The sequence below is a fragment of the Verticillium nonalfalfae genome, assembly GCF_003724135.2.
Source record: "Verticillium nonalfalfae strain VnAa140/NRRL 66861 chromosome Unknown scaffold_163, whole genome shotgun sequence".
Lineage (NCBI taxonomy): Eukaryota > Fungi > Ascomycota > Sordariomycetes > Glomerellales > Plectosphaerellaceae > Verticillium > Verticillium nonalfalfae.
The window spans coordinates 45,601-57,650 of NW_021167388.1; the positions used below are offsets into that span (position 1 = coordinate 45,601).

Genomic DNA, 12,050 nt, shown 5'->3' on the forward strand with positions numbered 1-12,050 from the left:
CAAACGATGGCTTCTCTCCCACTCCTGTTCCTCCATCGCCCTGAGATATCTTCTCTTGGCCTGATCGAGATTGACGATACCTTTGTAACGCATTGCAAACTCGAGGCGCTGATCCATTTGTGTCTGTTCCGGATCTGTACCGTCAGAGGACGCACTCTTGGAGTCAGGTCCTTCCCGATCGGGCGAATCCGTCTCTATGGAGGCGGTCTCAGCTCCCTCTGTGCCGTGCAAAGTGTGCTTGACGTGCGGCCGCAGGATATGTGGTACCCTCGCTAAACCCTCCAGTCGTCTCATGTCACTCTGGATGCTCCAATATCTCGGCCGTCTGAAAGTAAGTCCCTGTCGGAGACAGTCAAGCTCGTCCTCGCAGGACCTTGCGATGTTGTCCTGCAGACTCTGCCGGACAGCATCACCTTGTTGTGCCGCTACGGCAAGGGCGTGACATCGGTCGAGGCATGTTTGTATGACATCTATTGCATCGCGTGGGGCTCGCTTATCTGCCATGACACCCTGGATCTGCCATGATGCCGACTCGGAACAGCCGTTGCGCAAGCGATGCATCTTCTGGTCGATCATCCTCCATCTTCTTTCATTGCGCTGTCTAACCCAGGACGGGATGCATATCTCGTGCTCTCGCGGTGCGTCGTACTGGTTGTGAGACATCCTGGGTCCTCTATTTTTCTCCTTTCGAGCTTGGATGATCTCTGCTTATACTAAATCCACCAGCCTTGAGTGAGGGGACACTCAATGCCATGAAGGGTGTATATATAATGCATCGCGAGCCAATTCCGATGCACGCCTTGTCGCCGTGAGCTTCATCACCCAGAAAGCAAATTTGTCCAGGTCTGCATAGTCACACGGTCAACACGGAGCTTAAAAAGTTCAAGGTTCATTCATCATTACAGGTCAGCTTGGACCAGCATCAAACACACGCTCAGGAAACCAAAACCTTGCCGCACCAAGTCCCTCGGGATGTCATATGCCCAAACAAACCGTAGCACCCGAAATACAAAATCATCAACGAGGGGTGATCGCCTCGCTCGAATCACATATCGAGTCCACGGGTATCTTCTCTCAGCTCGTCGCTCCCCAGCTCCTTCTCCAGTTCGTCGGCTACAAAGCCTTCGTAGTCATCCAGGTTCTTCTGCACGTGAATCTTGAACTTGATCACGTCATTCAGCATGCGGTCAATCTCCGTGTGGAGCTCCTCCCGCAGTGCGTTTGCTCGCAGCACGAGCTGTTCGTACCTGGACTGCTGTTAGCAAGGAGAATTCCGTCTCTCGCCGTTCGCGCGTCACTCACTCGATGCTCGTGTTCATCTCACGCTGCTCCATTAATTGAACCGATTCGGACAAGGAACCACGCATCTTGGCGAGTTCCTTCTCCATTTTTTCAATCTGGGCATCGGAAGCCATCTTCTGCGTCGTCGTGACCTGGTCTCCCTGTTAGTCCTCATGGTCGCCCGTTCGGTGCGCTACTGCAGGCGGTCGCTCACCTCTTTGGTCTTTTCGTATTCTTCCTCAGCTGCGCGGACGCGATGCTCTAGGGCCTCCACCTCATTCCGTTTGTCCTCGATGGCTTCCTTGATTCCGTCCAGTAAATCGTGGTCCTTCATCATCAAGTCCATCGCGACACTCCGTCGCTCCGAGATTTCTTTCCGCAGGGTGAGCAAGCTATTCTTAATCTGACCGCGCAGGTCCAGGTTGAGAATGTGAGCCGGCTGGTAGCCCGTTGTGGGGTCTGCGAGCAGCCTGTCCGTCGAGCCGGAGCCGCTGGAACCCTTGAGTTGAGAGGAGCCAAAGTCGGGCCCGTCGTTGACGGTCACTTGAAGCTCAAAGTCTCTGCCCTTGGCGTTGACAGCCGTGGCTGGAATGAGGCCAATCTGGTAGGCAAGTGTGTTGTAATTGTCGACCATACGCTCCAGGTCGTCGAGCTTGTGGCTCGCCTCCAACTCGCGGTCTGCCAGCTTCTTCTTGACGTCCTCCAGCCTCTGGCTTGCCAGCTCGATACCCTTCTGAAGGCGATCTTGCTCAGAGGTCATGCGGTCAATATCCTGCATGCTGATGCCCTGATCATCCACGATCTTTTGCAGCCCGCGGCGCTCTTCCTCGGCCTCTTTGAGCTCCTCCATGAGCTTGTCGAGCTCTTCCTGCAAAACCTGGCCGCGGTTCTCATACTTGTCCGTTCTTTGTATCGCGAGTTCATTGTACTCTTCAAACTTGACCTTGTCCTCCTCCATGATTTTGAAGTGGTTGTCGAGCAGGGCAGGATCTGGTGTCGACTTTTCCAGGTCTTCAATCTCCCGCAACAGCCGGCTATTTTCCGCCTCCAGCATCTCGAGCTCTGATGAATATTTGGAGTTGGCATGTTCAAACGCCTCGGCCATGAGCTCGACGTGCGGCGCCAGCACCCTGTCGGCCTCATCGTCGCCCGCATCTTCGTCCATGGAAAGCCAATCCCTGTATGCCTTGCTCAGAAAGTCGAAGATGACGTGGTCGCCGCTGACGTCAATACCGCTCTCTGTGCACGCGTCGTCGTAGCGATTGGCCGCGTAGCCGTCCAGCATCTGCGCGAGCTGCATCATCCAGTGCAGCACGCCGAGGAACGTGCTCCAGTTCTGGCCGCCGACAGCGGCAATCTGGCTCTTGGTGATGCTCCGCTCGTATGGATACCGCAGCTGCTTGAGGATGGGGGGCACCTCCTGGTCGATGTTCTTCTGGAAGCGGTAGCTGGGGTCGATGCGGTGGTAGAGCCACTGAAACATGTAGTTGAAGTCCTTTTGCGTCGGTGACTTGATAATGTTCTGCGAAAGGGTGTGTTTCATCTGCATTTCAAAGTTGTTCTGCGCGAGGTAGTCGAGGAGTTCCTGCGCTATCTTGGCCTGGTAGGACCTGTCGCGGAGAGGACGAGGGTCGCGCGGCACGCCGGCCGGCTGCGGCGCTTGCTGGAAGAAGCTCTGGTGGCTCATGGGCCCGTTTGTCGAGGGTCGCGAGCGATAGACGCTGCTCCGTCGGTCGGCGTCGGTCGAGGCGCGACCCGGGGCGGCGCTGGGCGCGAAGGGCTTGGGGTCTCGGAAGGAGGAGCGCTTGACGGAGGAGAAGCCCAGGTCGGCGAGGTTCGCGCCGCCGGAGGAGGAGCGCTGAAACTTGGGCTGGCTGGGTCGCGAGAGCGCCAGGGACTGCCTAGATCCCGACATGGATCGCACATGGCTGTTGGAGAAGGGCACGCCGGCGCTCGAGTTGGATCGCTTCATGGCGGATGCAGGCTGGGGAAGGGCTGAGTTGTGGTTGAGATTTCCAAGAGTCTGCATGAGGCATCAGTCAGGCTTGCCCGCGAAGGGCCATGCGCTGCGTCGCAAAGCAGACTTGTCGATCACGTTGCTCGCACCCTGTTTGCTCACCTCTCGTGGCCTGCGAACACTCCACAGACCTGTGTCTTGCGACATTGTTCTTTGGTGGTTTTTGGCGAGTATTTCGGGGCTGTTCGGTGAGTCGACACCTGATCAAGCCGGTATATAGAGTCTCGTACAGGACAGAATAAGCTGGATACGTAGCCAAAGGTGGAAGTACCTAATCCGAAAGCTTTAGATTGGGGGAGGGGGGGTTGTGTGGTGTTGCCCAGGGGTGGGGGAACCCTGAATGTAAACAAAGGCGCCGAAACGTGCTGATTGGGCGCGCATTCACGAAAGACAACAGCCCGGCCTTGGGCCATGAGATCATGCTGGCCACGTGACCACAAAACAGAGGATCCCAACGATGGGCGGGTCCCCACCCCCAGCATCTGGCTGCATCAGCTCCAGCCGACGGTACGTGCACCGAAGCCTCGGCCCAGCGCCGGGCATCCTCTTTCTCCATCCGTCGAGGGCACATGCTGTCCCGCCTCGCCTTCGACAGACATCTACAGCTGTCTCCTGATCACCACCATCCCATCTCGCCAGAGGGCATGCAAGGTAGACGCTGAACCTGCTGCCTGTTTAAGCATGGCGATACGAGAGGAACTCGTCGCTTCGGCGGTATGTCCCTGCATTTCCCTGCGTCTTCCTCAGAAGGCTCAAAAACTGTTGTGTTACGAGCGAAGCAGCTAACACGCATCCAGGCACAATGTCAGTCTCACCCATCATGGTGGCCGACAGTAATTCCTGGGATGAATCTGACCAACTCACAGTCCTGCTTGACCCGAGCGTCGCGAACTCATCGGTCGATAACCGCGTTTCCTTCCTCCGAACCAAGAACCTTACACAAGAGGAAATCGATGCGGCACTCGCCCGCGTGGGTGTGCAGTCACCAGCCGGTACTGCACCACCGCCAGCCATGAGCAGCCCGTACCAGAACAGCCCGCAACAGTACTACGGCCAACCATACGCGCCGCAACATGCCGCCTGGCAGCCGGCCCCGCCTCCGCCAAAGCGGGACTGGAGGGACTGGTTCATCATGGCGACGGTCGTGGGCGGTGTCAGCTACGGAGTATACGAGCTGACCAAGGTATGACTAGACCTTATACGGCGCTGGCCGTGAGCCACAGAGGCGCCGAGGACCATCGACTGACATGCGCAGCGCTATGTGTACCCTCTTATCGCACCACCAACCCCCGAACGCCTAGAACAGGACAAGAAGACGATTGAAGAGCAGTTTGACGGGGCCTTTGCGCTAGTGGAGCAGCTGGCAAAGGACACGGAAGCGCTCAAGGCGGCGGAACAGGAGCGAACTGAGCGGCTGGACACGGCCCTTTCGGATTTCGAGGGCGTTATCAACGAGCTCAAGTCGGCAAACAAACGCCGCGACGACGAGGCGCAGCGGATCCGCGATGATGTGTACAACCTCAAGGATGCCATCCCCAAGGCTCTCGAGACGCAAAAGGACCTGACGGATCAGAGGCTGCGCGAGATCAACGCCGAGCTGACGAGCCTGAAAACGCTCATCTCGCAACGCATGACCGCTCCCTCGCCATCGCCCACGCCGGTCAACGGCTACCTCCGCCCGAACAGCACCAGCGGAACGCCGGCGACGCCGAGCGGCAACAAGTCGGCGTCGGTGGCTGACGAGAAGCCATCGCCCGAGCCGACGACGCCCTCGACCGCCGAGCCGGCCAAGCCCAACAACTTCAGCAGTGCCGGTAAGAGCCTCGCGCTCGGCGGTTCGGGTGCCAAGGCTTCCATCCCCGCCTGGCAGATGGCCATGGCGAACAAGTCGACCAACTCTTCATCAGCTGCCAGCAGCGGCGACGTCGCGGGCGCTTCCCAGGCTCAGGCTGGTGGCTCTGCTTGAACTCAGCAGGAGTAGGCCCGCACGGGCAAGGCAGGGAGGCAGTTTGTATAGTACGATGAGGGCTACAGGTAGCGAACGGCGTGCATCGGTTGGATCTACGGACGTGCGAATCTTGGGTGCGACGAGGAAGTTGCGCCGGGCAGTACATGGATGCTTTGTAAATGACATAGTTGGTGAGACTCAAACATGGCAAGTTCAATGTCACATACCGTAACCCTAGGTACTTGGTGGGCCTGGTAGCAACTGTTCTGTGCGAGCATCTTACTTCATGACCATGAAGAGTTGTGTCAGAAAGTGAAACGTTCGCAGCCCACGGAGCGTCCACCGCGATTGACATGCCTGAATCGGCATGTGAATCGAGTCTCATATAGGTGTGCTGCTAGCCATGTTCCCAGTGGTGCATCCCTGGTGCAGATGGGCTGGTCTCCTGACCGCAAGGTTTTCCGTATTGGGGTTGCCCCAGCCGAGAATCCATCCAAGCGTGTCCGTTGACTGGCACCAACTCGCAAGTCCACCTGTATTCTGGCAACTCTCGCATGTCCGTTCCGCCCTGGGGCGACAGCACTAGCGCGCCGCCGCCCCTTTGCAAACTCGCAGACAGAACCCAGCACCCGAGGCTCGTTCTTCGTCATGGATGCCCTTGGGTTTGTTCGACGGGCCTGGTGCCATGGCAGCATGGCCTCGATTTGTGTTGGACCTGGGATGAACTGCACCTGCCGCTGAGGAATCTCGCCACACCTTGTTCTGCTGCCCTTGCCAACCTGTCAAGCAGGCGTCTCGATTACTTTCCTTCTTTCGCCCGTTCGTCATTCCATCCTATTCCTTAAGGAATGATGAATCGTCAAGCGTCACCCGCAACGCCCGCCATGTCAACCCCACCAGCACCTCAACCATCCGAGACTGAAACTAGCTCGTCCTTGACAGTAAGGCAGCAAGCCAAGCTTCTTCTCGCGATCCTCCCCAAGGTCCCATTGATCGTCCAGACGGCTCTGCTCCATATATTGCACCTGTCGGCGTCGGCGAAACATCTTGACCTCCGCGGCGAATTGATCGTTGCCGTTCTTCGTTCGTTCTTGCAAACCAACAAACCACGTACCATTTCGTCGACGCAGCGTCTTGTCAATCGGGATCCTGGCGTCAAAGGCAGGCTATGGGTGGCCAACTATGCCGCGCCCGCGCCGCCAGAGACTGGTGTCCGTGATGCGCTGACTGCCGCCATCGAGGCGCTGCAAGACCATTCAACGGCATTATCCGCCAAGGCGCCCCTTCGACTGCCCAAGATCGTGGCGGTCGAGGCCGAGTGGACGGGATACCGCGCGGCCGCGGCCCAGGATGCGACGCTGCCAGCCATATCAGAGAGGGAGAGGTATGACGAGATGCAGAAGGAGGTTCAGACTCCTCTCACCGTTCTTTACTTCCACGGCGGCGCCTACTACCTCGGCGACCCATGTGCCTACCGGGCCGTTACGAAGAAGCTGGCCAAGCTGACGGGTGGTCGATGTTACTCGGTCCGGTATCGTCTAGCGCCCCAAGATCCGTTTCCGGCAGCCGTGCTGGATGCGTTGACCTCCTACCTGGCGCTTCTGTACCCCCCACCAGACGCCTACCACGAGGCGGTCGAAGCACAAAACATTGTGTTTTCAGGTGACAGGTGAGTCAAGAGGCCCATTCCCAATGAGCCATGGCGGGCTGCCGAACGTGCTGACAAGCTGTGTGCGCAGTGCCGGCGGCAACCTGAGCCTAGCCCTGCTACAGACCCTGCTGGAACTCCGACGGCAGAAGCGCACCATTGCCTGGTTCGGCGAGCAGCGCGAGGTGCCGCTGCCGGCCGGGGTCGCTGCGTGCTCGCCTTGGATGGACATCACGCAGAGCTCGCCCAGCTGGGAGGCCAACGGCGCCTTTGACTACCTGCCGACGCCGACGCGGCACCGCGCCATCAGCATCCCCCCCTGTGAGGCGTGGCCGGCGAGCCCGCCACGCACGAGCATTTACGCCGACGACGCGCTGCTCGCGCACCCGCTGGCGACGCTGCTCATGGCGCGCGACTGGACCGGGGCGCCGCCGGTGTACGTGTGCACGGGCTGGGAGCTGCTCGCAGACGAGGACAAGTACATCGCGAAGCATCTGCGCAGCCAGGGCGTCCCCGTCGTGTTCGAGGAGTACGAGGGCATGCCGCATTGTTTTGTGCTGCTGATGCCCGGCATGCCGAACGCACAGCGCTGCTTTGAGGGGTGGACGGGGTTCATGAAGGCCGTCGTTGGCACATTTGGCGGGATCGAGTCGCGGGCTGTCAGCGTCAAGGCCAAGACCCTGGAGGAGACGGAGCTCAGCTTTGAGAGCCTCAGCGAGGTGACAGAGGAGGCGATGAGGAGTCGGGTACTGAAGTCAATTGCAGACAATGTTCCTGCACCGCCCGAGGCCTCAGCCAAGCTGTAGGGCGGCATCTGCCTGATATTGGGGACAACAGCGATGAGCTTTTTTTTTCTTCCTTTTTTTTTTTATTTGGTCAGAGACAGTAGTATCATAACTACATATTTGCATGGAGAATGATGCAAACCATATTCAATTCTGAACACCTTGTCCACAATTGAATACAAAGCACTCAAGGTGCTGTTGGGGCAGGTATCAACAAGATACCTCAGGTAGACGCCCCTGACAGTTCAATTGTGAAGCTCGGACATGTACTCTCTGGCAGTGGCTGTACTCAAAAGGTACAAGCTCGGATCCGAGTGCGGGTCCCGGCCAAGGGTCACGGAGCTTCTTGAACAATTATTCACTGTCTTGCTGGAGCACCTTGACACATACTCGCTGTTATCACATACACTCTCCCAACCCAACTCACCCCCCTCCCTACCGATGGAGCGCCACAAGCAGGCCGTGACCAGGATAGCCTCCTCGGTTCGGACCTTCTTTGACCGCAAGGAGCCCTACCGCATCTTCCACGGCTCGACGAACAGCACCCGTCCCTTCCGTCGCGATCGCTTCGTGGACATTAGTGCCCTGAACAATGTTCTCGAAGTCAACGAGGCTCGACGCATCGCTCTCGTCGAGCCCAATGTTCCCATGGACCGTCTCGTCGAGAACACCCTCCGACATGGCCTGATCCCTCCCGTCGTCATGGAGTTCCCCGGCATCACGGCGGGCGGTGGGTACGCAGGCACGGCGGGTGAGAGCTCCAGCTTCAAGCACGGCTTCTTTGACGACACGATCAACCAGGTCGAGATGGTCCTGGCCAACGGCGATGTCGTCAACGCGAGCCCCACCGAACGTGCAGATCTCTTCCGAGGCGCCGCCGGTGCTGTCGGCACCCTTGGCATCACGACTCTCATCGAGCTGCAGCTCATCGAAGCGAAAAAGTATGTCAAGACGACCTACCACCGCACGCGCACCGTGGCCGAGGCTGTCGAGCTCGTCAAAGCCGAGACTCTGAACCCGGAGAACGACTACGTCGACGGCATCGTCTTCTCCAAGAGCCACGGCGTCGTCGTCACAGGCACCCTGACCGACGACAAGCCGGCCGAGACCAGGCCCCAGACCTTCAGCGGCGCCTGGGACCCCTGGTACTACCTGCACGTCGAGGAGCGCACCAAGGCCGCCGGCACGACCGACGTCTCGGTGCCCGCCGTCGACTTCATCCCTCTGGCCGAGTACCTCTTCCGCTACGACCGCGGCGGCTTCTGGGTCGGCGCCGCCGCCTTTGACTACTTCCGCCCCGTGCCCTTCAACCGCTTCTTCCGCTGGTTCCTCGACGACTTTCTCCACACGCGCATGCTCTACCGCGCCCTGCACGGCAGCGGCGAGTCGGCCCGCTTCATGGTCCAGGACCTCGCGCTACCGTACGAGAATGCCGAAAAGTTCATCGACTACACGACCGAGCACACGGGCATCTGGCCCCTCTGGCTGTGCCCCCTTCAGCAGACCCCGGCGCCCACCTTCCACCCGCACACGGACAGGCCCGCGCCCGCCGCGTCGCCCACCGCCGTGGCCGCCCCGGGGGCAGCGTCGCCCCAGCCCAAGGGCCGGCCGATGCTCAACATTGGTCTCTGGGGCTTCGGCGCCAAGGAGCCGGCGGCCTTTGTGGCGCAGAACCGCGCCCTCGAGGACAAGCTGCACGCGCTCGGCGGCATGAAGTGGCTCTACGCGCACCTCTACCAGTCGCGGGACGACTTTTGGCGCACGTACGACGCCGCCTGGTACGACGCCCTGCGCGCCAAGTACGGCGCCGACACGCTGCCGACCGTGTACGACAAGGTCAAGGTCGACGTCAACGCCCGCGCCGAGGAGCTCAAGCAGTGGCGCCAGCGGCTCAAGGCGACGTGGCCGCTTGCCGGCCTCTGGGGCATCTGGAAGTCGATCCAGAGCAAGGACTACAAGCTGCATCGCAATGCCGAGTGGAAGTTCAACAAGGAGAGAGACGCATAACTCGGTCGATCGTTGAATCGAGCCCGGCCGCCTTTTCGTCGTGCCGGCCAGGCAGGCAGGAGGCGGCAGGAGACCCACAGACAAGGAGGGAAAGCTCGCAGGGTCATGATCTAGATAGACTGGGCAAGCTCGCCTTTCACCTGTACCATGCCGGCCTTATACTATTGTACCACCACCATTCTACTTAGACATGTCATTCGACAACACACAATTGCTCAGACCCAACCAACCGAGAAGAGCTCCTCGTTAAACATGACACTCACAATGCAGACATCTCAGCCAGGACTTTAATCTACAACTGTTTATCATCCAAAAGAAAAGAAAAAAAGTCCGCATTCACTGGGCAGAGTCATGTGAAACGCTCTCGCCCGCTCTAACGCAGTCGTTCGTGCATCTATATGCCGATGTAGAAATCATAGACCTCAAAGCACCCCCATGCATGTCTGTCTGCTTCAACGACAGCCCATCTAATTATTGCACCAGCCTCTATTAGTGCCAGGGGCCGGATCCAGTAGTTTCCCCCGTGTCGGCAGTACCGTCCGCGCGCCGCGTTCCTCTCCGTACCCCGTCTCTCATTCTCATCTAAGCCTTGACAGAGTACTCGCGCCTGAACATATCGTCAACCTTCTCGAGGTAGTACGTGCCAGGGGCGATGGTGGAGACGTCACCTGCAGGGGTGAAGTCCTTCTGCAGGTGAGCCTTCTTACGAAGGTCGCACATCTGGAAACATGTTAGCTTCAAAGGAGTCTTCTCACGAAGGATAGAGCAACGGGACGTACCGCCTCGTAGTCCACGGGGCTGAGAACGCGGCGGGCCTCCAGTCGGGAGCGAATATCGAGAACCTTCTGAATGGGGGCGACGCTGCTCTCGATGCGGAAGGACATGAAGCTGGAGGCAAGACCAGATCCGTAGCTGAAAAGACCGACGCGCTTGCCGACAAGGGCCGCATCATCGACGTGGTTGATCAAGCTGGCGAGACCGCCCCAGACGCTGGCACAGTACATGTTGCCGCAGAGGGTGGCGACCTGGATGCCGGGGCTGACCCGCTCCTGGAACTTCTTCTTGGTGAGGCCCATGAAGGTCTTCTCAACGACCTTGTCAGTCAGAGACGTCTCGTACTCCATGTCGCGCAGCTCAGGGGCGACCTCAGCAAATGCGGCGTTGTCGGCGTTGGCGAGGTAGTCGTGGTACAGCAGGCGAGCGTAGGACTTCTGGACGAGCTTGCAGTTGGGGGCGTGGAAGGCGAGGTAGTCAAAACGATCCAGGGACAGCTTGGCGGCATCGCCGTTGGAGTGGCCGTTAGCAACCTTGGCCTCGCGCTTGTTGTAGTCACGGTAGGCGGCGTCAAGGGCCTTGGTGTAGCACTTGTTGGAGAAGTGGCCATCGACGTAGGGGTACTCGCTTGTCAGGTCAGGCTTGTAGAAGTCGTAGGCGTGCTGCATGTAGGTGCCGCGAAGGCCAGGCTCGGCAACAATGGGAGCGTTGGGGCCGACGAGGAGGGCGACGGCACCAGCACCACCGGTGGGGCGGGCGTTGCCCTTGGCGTAGAGAGCAATGTCACCAGCGACGACAATGGCGTCGCGACCGTCCCAGGCGGAGGACTCGATCCAGTTGAGGGTGTTGAACAGGGCATTGGTGCCGCCATAGCAGGCGTTGAGGGTATCGACACCCTCAATGTTGGTGTTGTCGCCGAACAGCTGCATAAGGACAGTCTTGACAGACTTGGACTTATCGAGGATGGTCTCGGTGCCGACCTCCAGGCGGCCGATGGAGTTTGTGTCGATTTCGTACTTCTTGAGCAGGTTGCTCACCACGGTCAGAGCGAAAGAGTAGATATCCTCACGGTCGTCGCAGAAGGCCATCTTGGTCTGGCCGAGTCCGATCGTGTACTTGCCAGTGCTGGCGCCATCATGCTTCTCGAGTTCGGACTGCTCGACATACTAAACCACAAGGAGAAAATCCAAGATCAGCAAGTGAAGTTCAACGCGAGTAGGCACAGAGGCGGGTATTTCTTTCAACAAGACGTGAGATCCAAGAATTATGTTGGGCGCGTGATTTGTGCTTCTGGAAAAGGGGGGGCGCACGAAGGGAGGAGGGGGTGGAGGGGTAGGAGGGGCGATGTCGGTGACGGCGACAATTCCTCAGGACAAGTCCCAAACGTACCTGGCTGGGGAAGTAGACCTCAATGGCCTTGATGCCGATGTTCTGGGGACGGGAAGCCATCTTGTACGTGATGTGAGGTGTTGTGAATGGCTTCAGGGCAGAAGAAATGAGGATTGACAAGAAGGGAAGGGGGTTTGTCTAAAGGCGGTCGTTAGCCAGTGTGCATGGTTTTTGAAGGAGATTTCACCGCTGTTTTGATCG

At 58.7% G+C, this 12,050-nt stretch overlaps 5 protein-coding genes across 5 annotated transcripts; 3 read left to right on the forward strand and 2 right to left on the reverse strand.

Moving 5' to 3' along the window:
* Positions 1 to 1,045: 1,045 nt before the first annotated feature.
* On the reverse strand, positions 1,046 to 3,445 carry NDC80 (kinetochore-associated Ndc80 complex subunit ndc80; the record flags this gene model as incomplete). Its single annotated transcript, XM_028636777.1, has 4 exons — positions 1,046 to 1,247; positions 1,303 to 1,442; positions 1,496 to 3,304; positions 3,401 to 3,445. 4 exons carry the CDS (start codon positions 3,443 to 3,445, stop codon positions 1,046 to 1,048), a joined length of 2,196 nt encoding a protein of 731 aa, XP_028491154.1.
* Positions 3,446 to 3,979: 534 nt separating this feature from the next.
* PEX14 (peroxisomal membrane protein pex14) lies at positions 3,980 to 5,264 on the forward strand (the record flags this gene model as incomplete). The annotated part of the gene is made up of 4 exons (XM_028636778.1): positions 3,980 to 4,012; positions 4,096 to 4,102; positions 4,165 to 4,481; positions 4,554 to 5,264. 4 exons carry the CDS (start codon positions 3,980 to 3,982, stop codon positions 5,262 to 5,264), a joined length of 1,068 nt encoding a protein of 355 aa, XP_028491155.1.
* An 866-nt stretch (positions 5,265 to 6,130) lies between these two features.
* D7B24_002576 (uncharacterized protein) lies at positions 6,131 to 7,700 on the forward strand (the record flags this gene model as incomplete). The annotated part of the gene is made up of 2 exons (XM_028636779.1): positions 6,131 to 6,915; positions 6,986 to 7,700. The coding sequence occupies 2 exons, from the start codon at positions 6,131 to 6,133 to the stop codon at positions 7,698 to 7,700; spliced, it is 1,500 nt and encodes a 499-aa protein (XP_028491156.1).
* A 420-nt stretch (positions 7,701 to 8,120) lies between these two features.
* D7B24_002577 (uncharacterized protein) lies at positions 8,121 to 9,686 on the forward strand (the record flags this gene model as incomplete). Its single annotated transcript, XM_028636780.1, has 1 exon — positions 8,121 to 9,686. One exon carries the CDS (start codon positions 8,121 to 8,123, stop codon positions 9,684 to 9,686), a length of 1,566 nt encoding a protein of 521 aa, XP_028491157.1.
* A 582-nt stretch (positions 9,687 to 10,268) lies between these two features.
* Positions 10,269 to 11,909, reverse strand: HCS1 (ATP-dependent 5'-3' DNA helicase hcs1; the record flags this gene model as incomplete). Its single annotated transcript, XM_028636781.1, has 3 exons — positions 10,269 to 10,406; positions 10,466 to 11,626; positions 11,850 to 11,909. 3 exons carry the CDS (start codon positions 11,907 to 11,909, stop codon positions 10,269 to 10,271), a joined length of 1,359 nt encoding a protein of 452 aa, XP_028491158.1.
* Between the last annotated feature and the right edge of the window lie 141 nt (positions 11,910 to 12,050).